The 18,218-nt window shown below is 38.4% G+C and overlaps 1 protein-coding gene across 1 annotated transcript in view; it reads left to right on the top strand.

Moving 5' to 3' along the window:
- Positions 1-18,218, top strand: part of USH2A (usherin) — a 939,490-nt gene that overhangs the window by 570,370 nt on the left and 350,902 nt on the right. The window contains exon 37 of the mRNA XM_069544562.1: positions 2,620-2,799. Coding sequence (XP_069400663.1) covers positions 2,620-2,799 — 180 coding nt within the window. The remainder of the gene's footprint in view (positions 1-2,619; positions 2,800-18,218) is intronic.

Genomic DNA, 18,218 nt, shown 5'->3' with positions numbered 1-18,218 from the left:
TTTTTAAAGTCTTGATCCTCCTTACGCATATTTCATAAGAAGGCTCGTAACTAGATGTGAGTTCTTTTCATCATTTGATCTCATTAATTTTAGAGTTTGAAAAGCAACCTGATAAAACAATGGCACAGTGGAAGTAAATGAGATTAGCATTGTTTTATTAATTGAAAAACCTTAGATTTTTGAATAATAATACATGATTGGGTGGAGGTGGGGAGAATGTAGTAGGTAGGTTCTAGAGAAAGTAAAATACAGGGTTAGTAATTCTCAATCACTTGATAGTTCTAAATATTTTTCAGAAATGTATCTGTTGCATGGATATAACAACAGATGTATCCTTTCTGCTGTAATGCATTAGTAGATTATTAACAGCTACTTTGTAGGTTTCATAACTTCTTCAGGTACATAGATCTGTTGTCTGTTTCCATTTTGGGAACTTAAAACCATTCTTAAACTGTGACAATGTCTCTATCTTGTTTTACTAAAAATGAATAGAAATTATTGCAACAGAAACAGTAACATTTCTAGCTGCTGCTGCTGAGCATCTCATTTAATGGTCATGATAATATGGCAAACAAAGGAACGTTATTATTCCCAGTTCACAGAACAAAAATGAGGTTCGGAAATATTAAGTAACTTACAGGTAATTCCCCGGCAGTCCAGATATTAAGACTCAGTGCTTTTTGCTGTTGTGGACCCGAGTTCAGTCCTTAGTTGTGAAACTAAGATCCCATAGCTACCCAGTGTGGTGGTAAAAAAATAAATAAAATTAAGTAACTTACAAAGAGCACACTAATCAAGAATGAAAAGGACAAGTTCAAATGCAGAAACTCTCTAATCACCAAATTTATGTACTTTCCATTGCACTATACTGAGAGTGAGGGAAGTTGCTCAGTTATGTCTGACTCTTCGTGACCCCATGGACTGTAGCCCACCAGACTCTGTCCATGGGATTCTCGAGACAAGAATACTGGAGCAGGATGCCATTTCCTTCTCTTGCATTATACTAAACTATGTAAAAATATAATATTTTTGTAAATATTGCAACTGTTAACTTTTGTCTGCTGTACAATACAAGATCACTTTTCATATGTCACCATCTTTACTTTTTAAAACATTTAAACAGTAAAGATTATATCAGTATCCAGAGAGCTTGCAAATATGCTTTCACCTTGAAGCCAGCATCAGTGTTCTTTTATTTGTTTGCTTATATTTGTAGAATGTATATGGGCAAAATTAAAGGTAAAAAGTGTTCTGGCAAAGGAGGGTGGCTATTTGAAGTAAATTTTACTATTTCTAACTATTTTTTTTTCAATCTTTTAAGAGTAAATATAACTAAAGTTTATTAAATTAGGTGATATCTTAAAAAAATTTCCTCATGGAAACTTTTCATGAAAGCATCTAACATAGCAAGTGAAATAAATGTTATAATATGCTGTTCAGTTGTCGCCTTATTTTTTAAGTCTAATTTCTAACTCTTCTTAACCTTGAATGTAACCCTGTTGCAGAGAAGATAGAGATAAAACCCTGTTATCAGACAAAAGTATTTTCCTGTATTCTAATCTTGAGATTTGGAGAAGGCCATGGCACCCCACTCCAGTACTCTTGCCTGGAAAATCCCATGGATGGAGGAGCCTGGTAGGCTGCAGCCCATGGGGTCTCAAAGAGTCGGACAGGACTGAGCGACTTCACTTTCACTTTCCACTTTCATGCATTGGAGCAGGAAATGGCAGCCCACTCCAGTGTTCTTCTTGCCTGGAGAATTCCAAGGATGGGGAAGCCTGGTGGGTTGCCATCTATGGGGTCGCACAGAGTTGGACACAACTGAAGCAACTTAGCAATCTAGAGATTTGGTTTCCCTGAAGTTTTGGAAGGAGGGTAGCGGTGGGACCCAGTGATGTACTTTCATGGTGATTCTTATATACAGAGAGGCAGCCTCTGCATTTTCCCATAGAGGTAAAAAAAAAAAAAAAAAGAAAAGATATTCTGATCAAAGTGGACACATATTACTTCCTATCCCTAGTTACTTTTCAGAATATTGTCACCAATTTTGTTTTGAAGAGGTATTAGATAGAAAGTAGTCAACTAACCTTACATGCAAAATGAACAGAAAATAAACCAATTGGTACTGGTACTAAATGAGACATATAACACATATATGAGTATACTATTTATATCCAGAACCATTCCATTTAGGGAAACAGAGTGTGATTTCCTTCCAGTCTGTACATTAAAGAAAATTCAAGAACTTAAAAGAAAACACCTGAAACAATTGTAAATAATCCATTAACTGATCAATTTATATATCTGTACAGTATTTATACTTATAACCATGATATTTGTGATTAGGCTTTATACGGTCTTAAAAATGTCAGTCAAGTTATTCAAATCTCTACACTGGATAAATTGGAAGTTAATAAACATATTAATTCAGGTAACACTTTGTTCAGAAAATAATAAATTTATGTATGTTGATAGCAGCACATGAAATGCCCCTCTGGGTACTGATACAGAGAGCTCTACTTAACACTCTATATTTAGAACCCAAGAAAATACTCAAATAATAGAAGGAAAGAATCCTTAATTATACACTAATTTAAATACTTTTCTTTTTATAATCAGTAGGTGATAACTACACTCTTCTGAATGGCACACGAATCATGCACAGTGGTGAAGAGACCAGCCTTTGGGTGCTCATCAACGGATTGGTTCCTTTTACGAACTACACAGTACAAGTGAATGCTTCCAATAGCCAAGGCAGCTTGGTGACTGATCCTGTAATGATTTCACTGCCTCCAGGGGGTAAGTAAGCCTGTGAGCAACGTTGGTATCTGAATGTATACAAATGCTCTACAACTGTCTCCATTGAATGCCTGTTTATTGTTAGAATTAATTTTTCCAGAACTTAGAGTCTCAGTTGTATTTCTGGTGATTCTTGTTCTTACTTTTATTGAGACCCTTATATTAGTATTATTTTATTGAGATCACTTTCATCTAGCACTGTGTGTCTGCATACACACATGTGTCTGTATGTGTGTGTATGTACTCACATATGTGTCTCTTGCTTTATGCATAGTGATAGGGAAATTCTTTTTTGTCTGAGACTTCAATTAGATTCAAAAATTATATTTTAAATTTGTACTGTGTTTTTCTCATACAAGTGGTTTTCATTCCTGTTTTTTTTGGAAAACAAGTTTAGATGTATATATAAACCTTTCATTTGACCAAAAAAGAAAAAAAACAGAGGAGGGCAATAAAATAGGAAAACTCTATTCGCACCACTGGAAAAGCAGCCTTAAATTCCATGTCCTAATGGTTAGAGTTCAGTATCATTTTCACAGGAGAAATGTGACTCAGTCTGGCCATTTCTAACTATTTCTCTGATAAAGATTGACTTCACTTATTCAGAACTATTATGATCTAGATTCAACTCTACCCTTGTTTTAATTGTTTATAGGAACTAATTACTAAGAATAAAACTCTGCCTTAGATTGTTATGTACATTTCTTGAACAGAAAGTACACTTCAGAAATAAGCATGATTCTTGGTTGAGTGTTTAGAAACATGTATTTTTTTAATACCAAAGGAAAAGGACCCAAGCCACCCAGTGTCTTCTCATAGCCCAGCTTCAGGAACCAGTGTGTCCTGTACTAAAGGATGATGTCCTTATCTCCTTAAGAATGACCTGCAAGTCTGGATAGATCCCTCTGCAGTTGTGAAGAGTGTAAGAGCAGCCAAGGTCTCATCAAGGGAAAGGAAGAGTTAATCTACAGTTTGTATGGAACTTTTCTGCCAAGGAAAAATTCATTACCTTCTATGTCTTAAAAATTACTATTATGTGCCTTTTATGACTTTATAAGAATTAATGAGTAGATATTTACCAAAACACTTGAAACTCTGAATAGCAGAAGCCACATTGTTTAAGAAAAGAATGCTGGAAAGAGACCTTTGGGGCAGATCAACTCAGTTGCATATTTTATGAACAGATAATTTTATGAAGAGAGAATTGAATTTAGGTAGGTGCCTGTTTAAGAACTGAGATCAAAACAAAACAAACCTTGGGTATTCCTATCTTCATTTTTTCCTCTAACCCAATGTGTTAGAAGGGATTTAAAAATTGTGATGACTCTATACCCTAGTATATAATACCTTTTATTCATATTTATAGATATTAAAAAGCGATTAGTGCTTTAATGGAGATTTTTCAGTGGTATAGTAACATCTTAACAGAATATGTGAAATATTTGAGTTGCATATTCATTTTCTGGCTTTTACACTTATTTAAATAGCTTGTAATTTACAGAAATTTACATTGCATTCATAAAAGTGCATGTGTGCCAAGTTGCTTCAGTTGTGCCCAAGTCTTTGAGACCCTTCGGTGTGTGAGCCACTGGGCTTCTCTGTCCATGGGATTCTCCAGGCAAGAATCCTGGAGTGGGTTGCCATGCACTCCTCCAGGGGATCTTCCCATCCCAGGGATCAAACTTGCGTCTTTTATGTCTCCTGCATTGGCAGGAGGGTTCTTTACCACTAGCGCCACCTGCGAAGCCCAGGGGTAAATTTAATTCATTGTTCATATGTTTAGGAATGTATAATCTAATGGTTTATAATATATGTGTGATTCAGTTAAACAGCAAGCTGCCATTGTTAACTCAATATATACACTGTGTGACTGTATCTGTCAATGGGTTAGTAGAAGACTTAATATTATACAAACAGAAGGAAATTAAATATTGCTTTATGGTGGTACAGTTGGACTGAAGTCAACTGCTGAATCTTATCTTCATTTCCACTCAGTGGATGCATATCCATGTCATTATCGTAATGCTCTGGAAGCCAGCATACAATCATTCACTTCATGTACTCGGAAATCCAGAATTGGGGAGGTGGCCCTTCACCAAAAGAGGAAGCAAAGTGTCTTCAGAGACAGACAGTGATTTCCTCAAGTTTATTAGAGCCATTAGCACATACTTCTCTTTATCATTAGATTGTTGTTGATTACAATTAGGAAACTTATAGCTTTGAAATTATCTTTTTTATGAACTTGTGGCAGTTTAAAGGTGATACCTCATTGATTAAATAGGTTTTAGTTCATGCTTCCTTTTACTTAATGATCTGAAAACATATTATCCTGATTTACACATAAAAATCATGCTGAAAAGCATGTGGCATTCACTAGAATATGTGTGTTTAAGTAGAATTAAATTAGTACTGAGAGTTATTAAAGAAATCTTCCATGCCTTTGTCCAGTGAACTGTGTTTCATACCGAAATGAATAATAAATGAACCGATATATAGAAACGAACCAACTTATAGGCACAGAAGATTCTATATGCTATTTACTTTTCCATTATATTTGGATTATTTTCATTATTGCCATTCCCTTGATTTTCACATTAATCTCTTTTATGGTGATGTTGAATTCCTACTATCTTTCAATGCTGAATTATGTAAGATCTGTGGCCATAGCACCCTTAGCTGTTTTCTTCCCAGCGTAGTTGAAAAACAAGAATAGAAAGTTTGGGCAAAGCAGAAATGCTATTTTTTTTTTTCTTTATCAAATGTGGCTCTGAAAACCTCCTTTACCGCCTCGATTTGGCTAAGTCCTACTCATTTTTAGGGTTTCAACCCGGAAGTCAGTCCATCAGGAAGTCATCTTTTACCAATCGAGGCTGAGATAGGGCCCTTCTGTGTCCTCGAGTTCAATCGCATAATACTGAAACTGCTTGTCTCATCTGTCACAATCGCTGGTGATAACAGCCTACACAGCAGGGACTGTTTCTTACTCACATTTTTATCTTTAATGCTTAGACCAAACCTGACACTTGGTAGGTGCATAATGAATAATTGGTGGGTGAATGAATAAATAAATAAGTCAGTCAGGATAGCTTAATTACCAGTTTTAAGTTGTAAGCTTATCATTGCTCAGGCCCGCCCAGACTTCCTCTTCTACCTGGGCAATCCTTTATTGTAGCCAGCTGTGGAAAAGGTGACCTCCTCTGTGTATGCTTGTCCAGTGCAGAGATGCTGCGGCCAGGCAGATGCAATTGGGGGCCCAAACTGTAAGGAGAGCAGGAGTATTAGAAGTGAGAAATCGTCTCAAATTGTACTAACTCATGACTCCGGGTCCTTCCCTATTGTTTACTTAGGTAAACAGACAGTAACAGACACTGGTTTACATAGGAACTTGGGAGAGGTAAGGGACCAGAGCATAAAGAATTTACCCTGGTACGTCATCTCTTAGGTATTGGTTATGAAACATCTTTCTATTTTGTCTGATAAGAAATATGATTAATGTGCAGTTTTATGTCTGCCGATTATACCTCAACAGGTCTGGGGGAAAATGTCCAACAGTATCTAACTTTGAGCCCTTGTTAGTCCTATCAGATCTTCCTTGTTTCATTAATTGTGCCATTTAATAAAATTAGTCTTATTTAAAAAACAAAAAACTCTCAATTTGACCACAGAAAATAAAAATACGATTAAACAATATGACAAACACAAGTCATTTTGAAGATGGAAATTAACACAAATGAGATCATGAGACTAATAACTCAGCACATAGATGGACAGTGGCAAATCCCAAACAGCATACACTTTTTGTTTAAAAATTCACTTCAAATATTATCTTCAACTGAAGAGTTTGGTGTTTTGCCTTTTTCTTCAACTATGTAGCATACCCTTACCTACTTGTGTGTACTCAGACTTTTGTATTTCTACAATTACTATATTTTTAAACTGTTTGTAATAACATAATGCTCATATTTGTCACTAAGATACTCCTAGAAATGAGAAATATCTTTAATCCAAGCTCTTGAATAGCATTACAATGTAGGTTCAAGAGTTCTAGGAAAAGAATTAAAAAAAAATAAAAACAGACTCCAAATGTTAATCCATAAATATGAAACTTTCTTCTGACCTTTACCCCTTCAAGGTCTGGAGTTACTAATGGGGTTAGGATTTCAACTCTTAATGGGGCTCAGTGCATTAGTGTTTTGTATGCATGGAATTCAGCATTCAGTTTAATAAGTGGTTGACATTGGTGATGTCCCTTAATTTGCTTAAATCTAATTGGCTCTTTTATCAGTCAAACCTGTATGGATTGGCAATTGATCAGGAAGGGTCAGCCATGACTCTGCATGTAGTTAAACGATGGAACCACCAGTTAAAATCACAGTTGCATGATAATAAGCCAAGGAAGAACAAATGAGCTTAGAGGAAGGCAAAGAAGCTTAGAAGTTTTGCAGGATCTTCAAGTTCAGAACAAAGGCATTATAGAGTATATAAATTTTAAATACACTGCATTTTGCCTCCAGACTTAAACCTTTTTTTCCAGATGAACTGAAATCTTGTCTGAAACTGTCTTTGTTACATCAAAGAACTACTCAGAAAGCTAAAAGAGACAGAAGAAGCATAAAAGGGCATAGTTTAAAATGATTAGTGACAAATTCCATACTGACGGGCTGGAAACAGATTTTTTTATGGAAGTTTTATATTTTTTCCAAAAGAAACAATTTTATTCTATTTATCTTTTTCTGAACTGCTTTATTGTAACAGTGAAAGGAATTTGGAGCAACCTTAGTTTGTGAACTTAATCCCGCTTTCTCTGACAGTAAATAATCTGTCATTAAAATTGATGAAAATTATAATCTACAAACTTCATAAAAATACTAGGCTGGAGGAATGTATTCCTTTTCCAAAGATGTGATATTAGAAAAGCAAATGCTAAAAAATGCAAATTGGTTGTGAGTGGTTTTTTAGAGTTTATTTTAGTTTTTCCCTCCTCATCTTGACCCCTGCATAATCTAAAACATCCTTGAGAGAAAAGGATTGAAATCTACTTGGAATTAACACTCAAGCACATTGTAAAAGCATAGACTTTGGAATCCTACCAACTTCAATTTGATTCCCTTTTTTTTATTCATAGACTGAATGTCTAGAAGTGAATCCACAGACCTCTCTGAACTTCGGTTTGTTCATCTGTTAAACTGGCAGAATGATGATAACCACTTGATTGGGTAGTCTTTCCCTTCTCCAGGGAATCTTCCCAACCCAGGGATCAAACCCAGGTCTTCCACATTGCAGGCGGATTCTTTACCAGCTGAGCCACAAGGGAAGTCCAAGAATACTGGAGTGAGCAGCCTATCCCTTCTCTAGTTGATCTTCTTGACCCAGAAAACTAACCTGGGCCTCCTGCATTGCAGGCAGATTCTTCACTAACTGTGCTGGTGGCTGAGACAGTAAAGCATCTGCCTGCAATGCGGGAGACCCGGGTTCCATCCCTGCATTGGGAAGATGCCCTGGAGAAGGAAATGGCAACCCACTCTAGTACTGTTGCCCAGAAAATTCCATGGACGGAGGGGCCTGGTAGGCTGTTGTCCATGGGGTTGCGAAGAGTTGGACATGACTGAGCAACTTCACCTTCTTTCTTTCTTTTTCTTTATCAACTGAGCTATCAGGGAAGCCAGAGGACTGAGCAACACAGTTTATCTCACATGCTTAGCACAGTGTCTGTCTTCATAAATATTTGGTACTTACTATTTTCTTTATCTTCTGACTGAGAGTCTTTTTTGGCCTCTTGCAATATTGTGATTTAAAAGAAGAAATGTGTACATGATCTTGGTCCCTGTTTCTGGCAGGAGCTCCAGAAACCTTTGGAATTTCCTAAGCAGAGCTATAAAAGGTATCTTTTATTATGTTAATGAAATGACTTTTGGAAAGTACCCAAGGATGGGGGTGGAGGGGGACAGGTTACTGAAGGAGCCAAACAGGTGATCAGAAGGTTGAAACTCTGATCCCATCCACCCCTGACCTCCTAGGAGGGGAGAGGGACTTGAGGTTGAGTTCAGTTCCAAATGGCCAATGATTTCATCATTCGAGTCTCTGTAATGAAGCCTCCATAAAAACCCAAAAGGATAGAGTTCCAGGTTGGTGAACATGTGGCTATTGTGGAAAGCGGGGAGTTCAGCACGTCATAGACGCTCTAGCCACTCCTTACATACCTTGCCCCATCTATCTCTTCCGTCTGGCTATTCCAAGTTGTATCCTTTGTAAGAAACCAGTAATCTGGTGAGTAAATGGGTTTCCAGAATTCTGTGAGCCACTGTAGCAAATTAACAGAAACTGTAAAGGGGACAGTGGTGATGCCAAAGCTCATCTTCCTGAACACCAGTACTGGATCAAATCTCAGAGATAGAGTTTGGGTGAAGTAGAAAAGCTCAGGCTTATTGCTTTGACAGGCAAAAGGGTCACAATGCCTCCAAAACAAAACAAAACAAAACTGTATGTCCCCCTCTTCTCCCACCCCAGAAAAGATGGTGAGAAGTTTTAAAATAATTGTTCAAAGAGGGCGTGATCAGCTCATGGACATTTTTCTGACAGGTTGGTGGTGAAGTAAGTAGGAGTCAGCATCATCAAACTTTAGGCCTAACTGGTCTGGGGTCTGCATGCTTGTGGGCAGTATACCATCATTAATCATTAACTTCTTTCACTGTGAGTGGGTTTCAGTATCTGCAGATTAGCTCAATGATATTATTGTGTATATCCCTTGAGGGAGACCTAGGACCTTGCCCCAAGACTGCTCTTGACTATTTGTCTCTCCCTGGTCTCACATTCCCTCCCTTCCCTGATTAACAACTGCTTGAATATGTCCGCTGAAACTCAGGGAAGGTAATGGAGGCTGACTGATGGCTGTTTCCTATAACAGAAGAAATGGAGGATACAGAAAGGCTTTGTGCCCAGGAGCCCATGGGGCTTTGCTTGGTATCACCTGGAACTGCTAATTTATAGCCAGTCAGTCTGATGTACAGGAGAAGGCAATGGCAGCCCTCTCCAGTACTCTTGCCTGGAGAATCCCATGGGCGGAGGAGCCTGGTAGGCTACAGTCCATGGGGTCACAAAGAGTTGGACATGACTGAGCGACTTCACTTTTACTTTTCATTTTCATGCATTGGGGAAGTAAATGGCAACCCACTCCAGTATTCTTACATGGAGAATCTCAGGGACAGAGGAGCCTGGTGGGCTGCCGTCTATGGGGTTGCACAGTGTTGGACATGACTGAAGCGACTTAGCAGCAGCAGAAGTCTGAAGTACAGGTAACAACCTTGACTTGCCACTGGCATCTTGACTTGAAGGGGATCATCGGAACCTCCAGTTTGTACCAAGCCATTGGAAACTTCCATTAGGTCAGAAGCATGGGTGACAACCTAGACTTGTGAATGGCATCAGAGGTGGCAGGGAGGGTAGCTGGAAATGAGCGGTCTTATGGAATCTGAGGCTTTCTCCAGGTCAGTAGTGTCAGAATTAGTTAATTGCAGGATTCTCAGCTAGTGTCCAGAGCTTGGTTTAGTGGCATGGAGGAACCACTCCCAACAAATACTTTGGATTTGGGTGTGCAAAACCTTTTACCTCTGAAGACTAGACAGTGCCCTGGAGAGAGGGCAAGTGAGGATCAGGGTCTTTTACACATGCTAGAGAAACTAGGGTGATTTTGCCCTGCTCTTTTCTATCCCTTCCTACTTTAGCCCTCAGAGTGACATAAGTGACATAAATATGGCCAGGCCAGTAGCCCTGCTCTGGGGCAGTTTTGATGTGAATTGGATGATGAGACAGGAAGGATGAGAAGTGGTTTTCCTTTTGAAATACCTTAAATAACTCCGTCTATGACCTCTAGATCATAATTTTCAAATGATTTTTACATCAAACTCTCATTGGTTATCTTGGGATTTCAACAGGCAGAAAAGTAGCACATTTTTTTCTTGATGGATTTCTCTTCAGTATTCATGATGAGCCACTTATTATACATAATTTTTGGATTATTTTTTCATTTCCATTATATGTACATTTTTACTCATAAATAAATGCTTTTGTAACTTCATTAATGCTAGCCAAGAGAGAAGAATTTGAATGCTTTTGGTGATTTTTTTAAACCTTTTCCAAATTTGCCTTAACTATATCTTTTTTGAAAAGGGAAATCTTGGAATTGAAAGTTTATTTCATTTTCCACTAAATAGGAAAGCACAATAATTATTCAGACAATACACTTGTGAATAACCAAGTGAAATTTTGCTGTTTAAAATGTAATACATAATTTTTGCCCAATATTATCACCCAAAGAATACCGTTGCTCACTGATTTCTCACAGATCAAACTGCTGAGTTAATTTCTTTTAGATTTTATTTAATTTTTTAAAGATGTCGATCTTATTTATGTAGTTACTTTATTAGCTGTACTGTTTTTACTGCTGCGTGGGATTTTCTCTGGTTGCAGTGAGCAGGGGCTACTCTCTGGATTGTGGTGTTCAGGCTTCTCATTGTGGTGGCCTCTCTTGTTGCGGAGCATGGGCTCTAAGTCACGTGGGCTTCTGAAGCCTGGGCATGCGGGCTCATAGCAGTGGCTCCCAGGCTCTAGAGCACAGACTCAGTAGTGCCGTCCATGGGCTTAGCTGCTCTGTGGCAGGTGGGATCTTCCCAGATCAGGGATTGAACCCATGTCTCCTGTATTGGTAGGCAGATGCTTTACCACTGAGCTACTAAGGAAGACCTCTTTTAAATTTTAAAAGATCGAGCTCTTCTTTTAGTTATGTATTACTGCGTACTCAAGCCACCTCAAAACTTAGCAGTTTAATACAGACACTCTTTTATTTCTCATAAAATAGAGAGGGGTTGTTAGGTTGGGAAGATACAACAAAGTCTAGAGGTGACCACAAAACTTAGCCTTTGGACTATACTATCCATCTTGGGATGTGTGTGTGTGTGTGTGTGTTCAGTCATGTCCATCTTTTTTCAACCCTATAGACTATAGCCCACCAGGCTCCTCTGTTCATGGGATTTCCCAGGCAAGAATATCAGAGTGGGTTGCTATTTACTACTCCAGGGGATCTTGCTGACCCAGGGATACACTGTGCCACCTGGGTAGTCCCCATCTTGGTATGTTACAGAGTAAATGAAAATTTTTTTTATTAACATTGCAAGTCAGTTGAGAGTAGGTAGATCAAAAGAGTATCTATTAATACTGTACACCAGAAGGAAAGGAAATGATTTACAGGAAGCAAAATGATGACCTGCCCTAGAAGCAGCTTGCTCTCTTAAAAGTTTTTGGACAGTGCTAGCATATCCTTCTCTTAGGTTAATGTCACAATAGCTTTGCCTGTAAACAAAAGAAAGGAAAAATATATCATTGATTATAGACCTTCAGTTGATTAGGAAGTGAGTCTGAGACTTGTGGTATGAATTGTTCAGTGAACTTACTTTTCTCCTTCAGTTTCTAAGGGAAAGAACTGAATTTTCTTTTCTTTCTTTTCTTTCTTTCTTTCTTTTTTTTTTTTTTTTTTGGTCATCTCACTCAAAAACCACCTAAGAGAAGTGGGTTGTAGGTAGCATGGTGGACCAACCATAGGGCGAGTGATATCATTTTTATGACAGGTTGCCTAGGGGAATTAAGAACAATTAGAAGCTCAAAAAGCAGAGATAGGTTTTAAAAAAAAGTGTTGCACATTCAAACTTCATTTTATCGTACAGTTTTCTGTAGCTGTAGCAATGAGAGGGCTTGGTAGCTCAGCTGGTAAAGAATCTGCCTGCAATGTAGGAGACAGGGTTCGATTCCTGGGTTGGGAAGATCCCCTGGAGAAGGGATAGGCTACCTACTCCAGTATGTTTAGGCTTCCCTGTTGGCTCAGATGGTAAAGAATCTGCCTGTAATGCGGGAGACCTGGGTTCGATCCCTGTGTTGGGAAGATCCCCTGAGGAGTATATGGCAACCCACTCCAGTATTCTTGCCTGGAAAATCCCCATGGACAGAAGAGGCTATAGTCCATGGGGTCGCAAAGAGTTGGACATTACTAAGCACAGCACAGCAATGAGAACTATAAAATATTGCTAAGTCTTCTCAAATCAATTCAGTACAGTGTCAAATGCTATGCTAATAATCCCACCAAATGTAAAAGTTTTCTTGCAGTGTGCAAATATCATCTTGTATTTTCCATTTTTCATCTTCTCTGAATCCACTTTGAATTATTTGCAAGATGTAAGTTGAAACTTCAAGGTGCAAGTGGCTATGACATACTTAAAAATGGAAAGAATGCACAGGATTCAAAATTTTTTAAAAAGTAAGCCATAGATTAGGATTGAAATAAACCAAAGGCTCAAATGGTATATTACCCTATTCAGAGGGTAGGAGCAAAGATGAGTTTAGCTGCCTTTTATGATGTAAAAGTCACAATGAAGATATAGGATTGTGGGAAATTACATTCTTTACAAGAGTATTCTACTGTATAAACACACTGTCTTTACCTTCATATTAAAAGCTACACGATTTATGTTACATCCAGTTCATATGAATCTTTAGAATAGCTGTACAGAATGTTTTACTCCTGTGTATGTCTTCCAAATGTGCTACTCTTTTTCCCCTGGAAAAATCAACTCGTTCAGAGTAGTAAGGTAGACAAATTCAATGAAGTATTTAAATTCATAATAAGTAGTTTTGGAAACACAGACCAGGGCCATTTAGTTGAACCTGTGCTTTCTCCCAAGTATGTTATGAGAATAAAACCAAAGCATTTGTATCTATCTTGAACAGCTCTCAAATCCTTTTATGAAAAACCTACCTTTACCTTCTTAGAATTGATAGTTTATTTACCCTGCTGTGTGTGTGTGTGTGTGTGTTTGTAAAATTACATAAGCCAAAGAGAAGGATACTTTTCCATTTTATAATTTGTGGGATTTTTCTCACTTTCCGTATTCACCATCTTGACAATGAACTTCCTGCTTAGAAAAACTCTTTAGAAAGGGACTAACTTCTGAGCCAGGGAGAAGATGGAGGGAACTTTGAAGTGTGCTTACTGTGGACTCAGCAAGCCTCCAGCAAAGGGCTGCCAGCCTCCCACATTTGCATACTCTCATGTGGTTAGTATAGAAATACACAAGCCCCAAAACACAATTAAGTGCAATCTTTAGAACATCCTGGGGCAAGAGACAGACACACACACACACAAAATTAATCACACTTCTACTTTACCAGAGGAGAGGGATGGGAAATATTATCCCTTTATGTTCCATTGATATTGAAAAATCCTATTTTAAAAAAGAATAAGTACAATTCTCCTTTCTGTTTTTTTATCTTGGAATAAAGGTTTATCTATAACTTTAAGGTTAAAAAAAATCATGTCTGTCTGACTGGCTCTGCAGTTTGAAAGCAACTTGAAGTTTTATTTGAATTCTTATAGTGCCCTGAAGAAATTTTTGCTTTATTTTTTAAAAATAATATCTTATTCCTTTTCCTTTGTTATCATAGACAGACTCTATGTCTGTCTTGCATAAAATTCTGTGAGCATTTACCTGTCTGCATAAATACTTTTACAAAAGTAAAATAAGTCCTTTATGTACCTTAGTCACTGAAGGGCTGTATTTCCAATTTTTTCCATTAAGAACTTCAAGAAGATCCCTACTGTGGCTCTATAAAGATATATAGATCATCCTGAGTCTAAAGGTTCTATGAAAAGTTAATGGAGGGACTTCCCTGGTGGTCCAGTAGATAAGAATCCGCCTGTCAATGGAGGGGACGCAAGTTCAATCCTTCGTCCAGAAAGATCCCACATGCTGTGGAGCAGCTAAACCTCATGTGCTACAACTACAGAGCCCACATGCCTAGAGCCCATGCTCTGCAACAAGAGAAGCCACCACAACGAGATGATCGTGCCCCACAACTAAAAAGTAGCCCCCCCTTGCTGCTACTAGAGAAAGCCCATGCAGTAACAAAAACCCATCGCAACCACAAATAAATAAATAATTAAAAAAAAAACTTAATGGAGAATACATTGTGATAACAGTGGGCAAATAGCCACTATGATAGTCATGATTATGAATTAACTGGGCTAAATGAAAGAAGATATATGATGGTGTCCAGTGCACCCCCACCTTGGGATGCTGGAATGCATGCCCAAATTTGAAAAACACTGAGCTAGATCATCTTTAAAATACCTTCAGATAGAACCTAGGACATGATCTTATCTATGACTCTCTGCCACACTCTCACTGGGGCACAGAATTATTGAGTGGAAATAGGTGGAAGGGGCCTGTACACTCAATGTGTTTTTGACCCTAGAAACTCCAAAGCCAGGAGGCTTTCCAATGGATGGGAGCTGGCTTGTTGCTGGCAGTCTCCCCGAGTGGGGCAGGAAGAGATACCACAGATGACCGGTCCCAGATGCTCGGTCGACTTGTGGCACAAAACAACAGGTGTGGTGTTTTGTGAGCTGAGGTGCATTAAGCGGCTCTCCGGTGCAGACGCTGTGGCTGAGTGTCCTTGGCTCTTCAGTGCCTTCATAGAACATCTGCCTGAAGGAAGCCTGTGTAACGACAGCCTGAGTCTCCTTCATCTGGGGGATTTTCTTTGATGAGCATCTAGTGTGAACCATGAACTTCCAGATGTGCAAGCTGGATTTAGAAAAGGCAGAGGAACCAGACATCAAGTTGCCATCATCTGTTGGATCATAGAAAAAGCAAGAGAGTTCCAGAAAAACACCTACTTCTGCTTTATTGACTACAACAAAGCCTTTGACTGTGTGGATCACAACAAACTATGGAAAATCCTTAAAGAGACAGGAATACCAGACCACCTACCTGCCTCCAGAGAATTCTGTATGCAGGTCAAGAAGCAACAGTTAGAACTGGACATGGAACGACAGACTGGTTCCAAATTGTGAAAGGAGTACATCAAGGCTGTATATTATCACTCTGCTTATTTAACTTATACGCAGAGTACATCATTTGAAATGTCAGACTGGATGAAGCTCAAGCTGAAATCAAAATTTCTGAGAGAAATATCAATAACCTCAGCTATGCAGATGACACCACCCTTATGGCAGAAAGTGAAGAAGAACTAAGGAGCCTCTTGATGAAAGTGAAAGAGGAGAGTGAAAAAGTTGGCTTAAAACTCAACATTCAGAAAACTGAGATCATGGCATCTGGTCCCGTCACTTCATGACAAATAGATGGGGAAACAATGGACACAGTGACAGACTATGTTTTCTTGGGCTCCAAAATCACTGCAGATGGTGACTGCAGCCATGAAATTAAAAGATGCTTACTCCTTGGAAGAAAAGCTATGACCACCCTAGACAGCATATTAAAAAGCAGAGATATTGCTTTGCCAACCAAGGTTTGTCTAGTCAAAGCTATGGTTTTTCCATTGGACATGTATGGATGTGAAAGTTGGACTATAAAGAAAGCTAAGCACTGAAGAATTGATGCTTTTGAACTGTGGTGTGGAGAAGACTCTTGGGAGTCTCTTGGACCACAAGGAGATCAAACCAGTCAATCCTAAAGGAAATCAATCCTAAATATTCTTTGAAAGGACTGATGCTGAAGCTGAAACTGGAATACTGTGGCCACCTGATGTGAAGAACTGACTCGTTGGGAAATACCCTGGTTTTGGGAAAGATTGAAGGTGTGAGAAGGGGATGACAGAGGATGAGATGTCTGGATGGCATCACCGACTCAATGGACATGAGTTTGAGTAAATTCCCTGAGTTGTTGATGGACAGGGAAACCTGGCTTGCTGCAGTCCATGGGATTGCAAAGAGTCAGACACGACTGAGCAACTGAACTGAGTCACTACACCTCCTCTGTGGGATTTTTAAATGTTTCCTCAAGTCAGTGACATCCTTATCTCGGAAGCCACGGTTTTCTGGCTATTGAGAACTTATACTTAAAAGGTTTTTCCTTCCAAGAGTTCACAAATAACAGCTCCACAAAGTTGGCTGAAGTTGTTTCCCATGTGACTAGAGAACAATTAAAATCATGTCACCTTTTATTTGATAAAAATCATTTTTTTGCTGTACGGACTACTCAGATAGTACTTTATAAATGCAGGTGTTGTTTTACATCTATTAACTCATATATTTCTCAAAAACTGTATGAGGAAAGGACTACTGTTATCCCTATTTACACATTAGGGAGTTGAGGAAAAGAAATGGTCTTGCAACTAGTTTTGTAGTGTCAGAGAACTAGTAAATAAATGGCAGGGAACATATTCAAACCTAGAGACTGGCTACAGAAACCTGATTCTGAGCCACTGCATTCTTGTTCATTTGAAACATCTTCCACTGACACTCTTATCCTCTCTTGGTTGAGGTAGTACAGACTCCCAGACTCCCAGACTCCAGTAGTCAACAGGATTCTGAAGATATGGCTTGGTCTACAGTGATGCCAAATACAATTTCAGCAGTCTCACTTGGTTGAAATATCAGGTATTCACAACTTGTTGCCAATAAACTAAAGAGTTATTCGCAGCTTCAAGACACACACTCTTAAAGTTTATAGTCTAACGAGAAAATCCAGTTAAAACAGATATGTTTATAGCCTTACAATGAAGCACTCAGCAGAAGCAATATTACAAAGGTGACCAGGTAGAGAGCTTTCTTTCTCAGTGTGTGGGTATAAACACTTACATTCCCATCAAGTATTTTGGCCAAATTCTCTCATATGCCCCCATGAATTTATAGCTAACATAAACTCTAGTTAGCAGAAGAGAATGTTAAAGTAACCTTGTATTAATCTATTTAGGAGAAAAGACTCACTTAAATTTTCTGAGAAACAAAACTTTTTCAGTTTTTAGCTTTCAAGTGACGAGTTATAATGTATACTTCTTTCTCTGGTTTATAATAGAAAATTTAATTTTTCATATTTAAATTGCTGTTGCAAAGACTTTTGTGCAGAACTTGTGCAGATACATCTACCCCAAACATTAATGTGGAAAAGTGGTATCATTATTGTTAATTACTAAGTGGTCCTCTCTTTGGGCCCATATTAAAGTTGAATTTCTTGTATTGATGCCCTTTATATATCAAGGGAAAGGAACAGATGTGATCTTCTTATTATACAGAACTTGCATTCTTGTAAAGAGAGTCTTAACTTATCTAATAATGTAAATATGTTAATTTTGTGAACAGCATGAGCATTTAGGGGACTCATTCCACGGCATGGCCACAGGAAGGACCTTGTGAGTCTTCTTGGCCATCAGAAAGGAGCAACACTTTTCTCATGAAAGTCTGAGGTTGAAGGTATATCCACAAGAAAAGACTTGAATCTCATTCACATTTGACTTTCTCATTAAGGAAGCATGTGTCTTAAACTACGCATTTGTTAAGCACACCGACTGCAGGTCTGTCAAACTATATGACTTTGAACTTTACCACCGCCCACCTACCCCGCTGTTTTCATTTA

The sequence above is a fragment of the Ovis canadensis genome, chromosome 12 (assembly GCF_042477335.2).
Source record: "Ovis canadensis isolate MfBH-ARS-UI-01 breed Bighorn chromosome 12, ARS-UI_OviCan_v2, whole genome shotgun sequence".
In the NCBI taxonomy this organism is placed as follows: Eukaryota; Metazoa; Chordata; class Mammalia; order Artiodactyla; family Bovidae; genus Ovis; species Ovis canadensis.
Note: the sequence above shows the minus strand (reverse complement) of the source record. Positions and strands in the feature narration are given on the sequence as shown.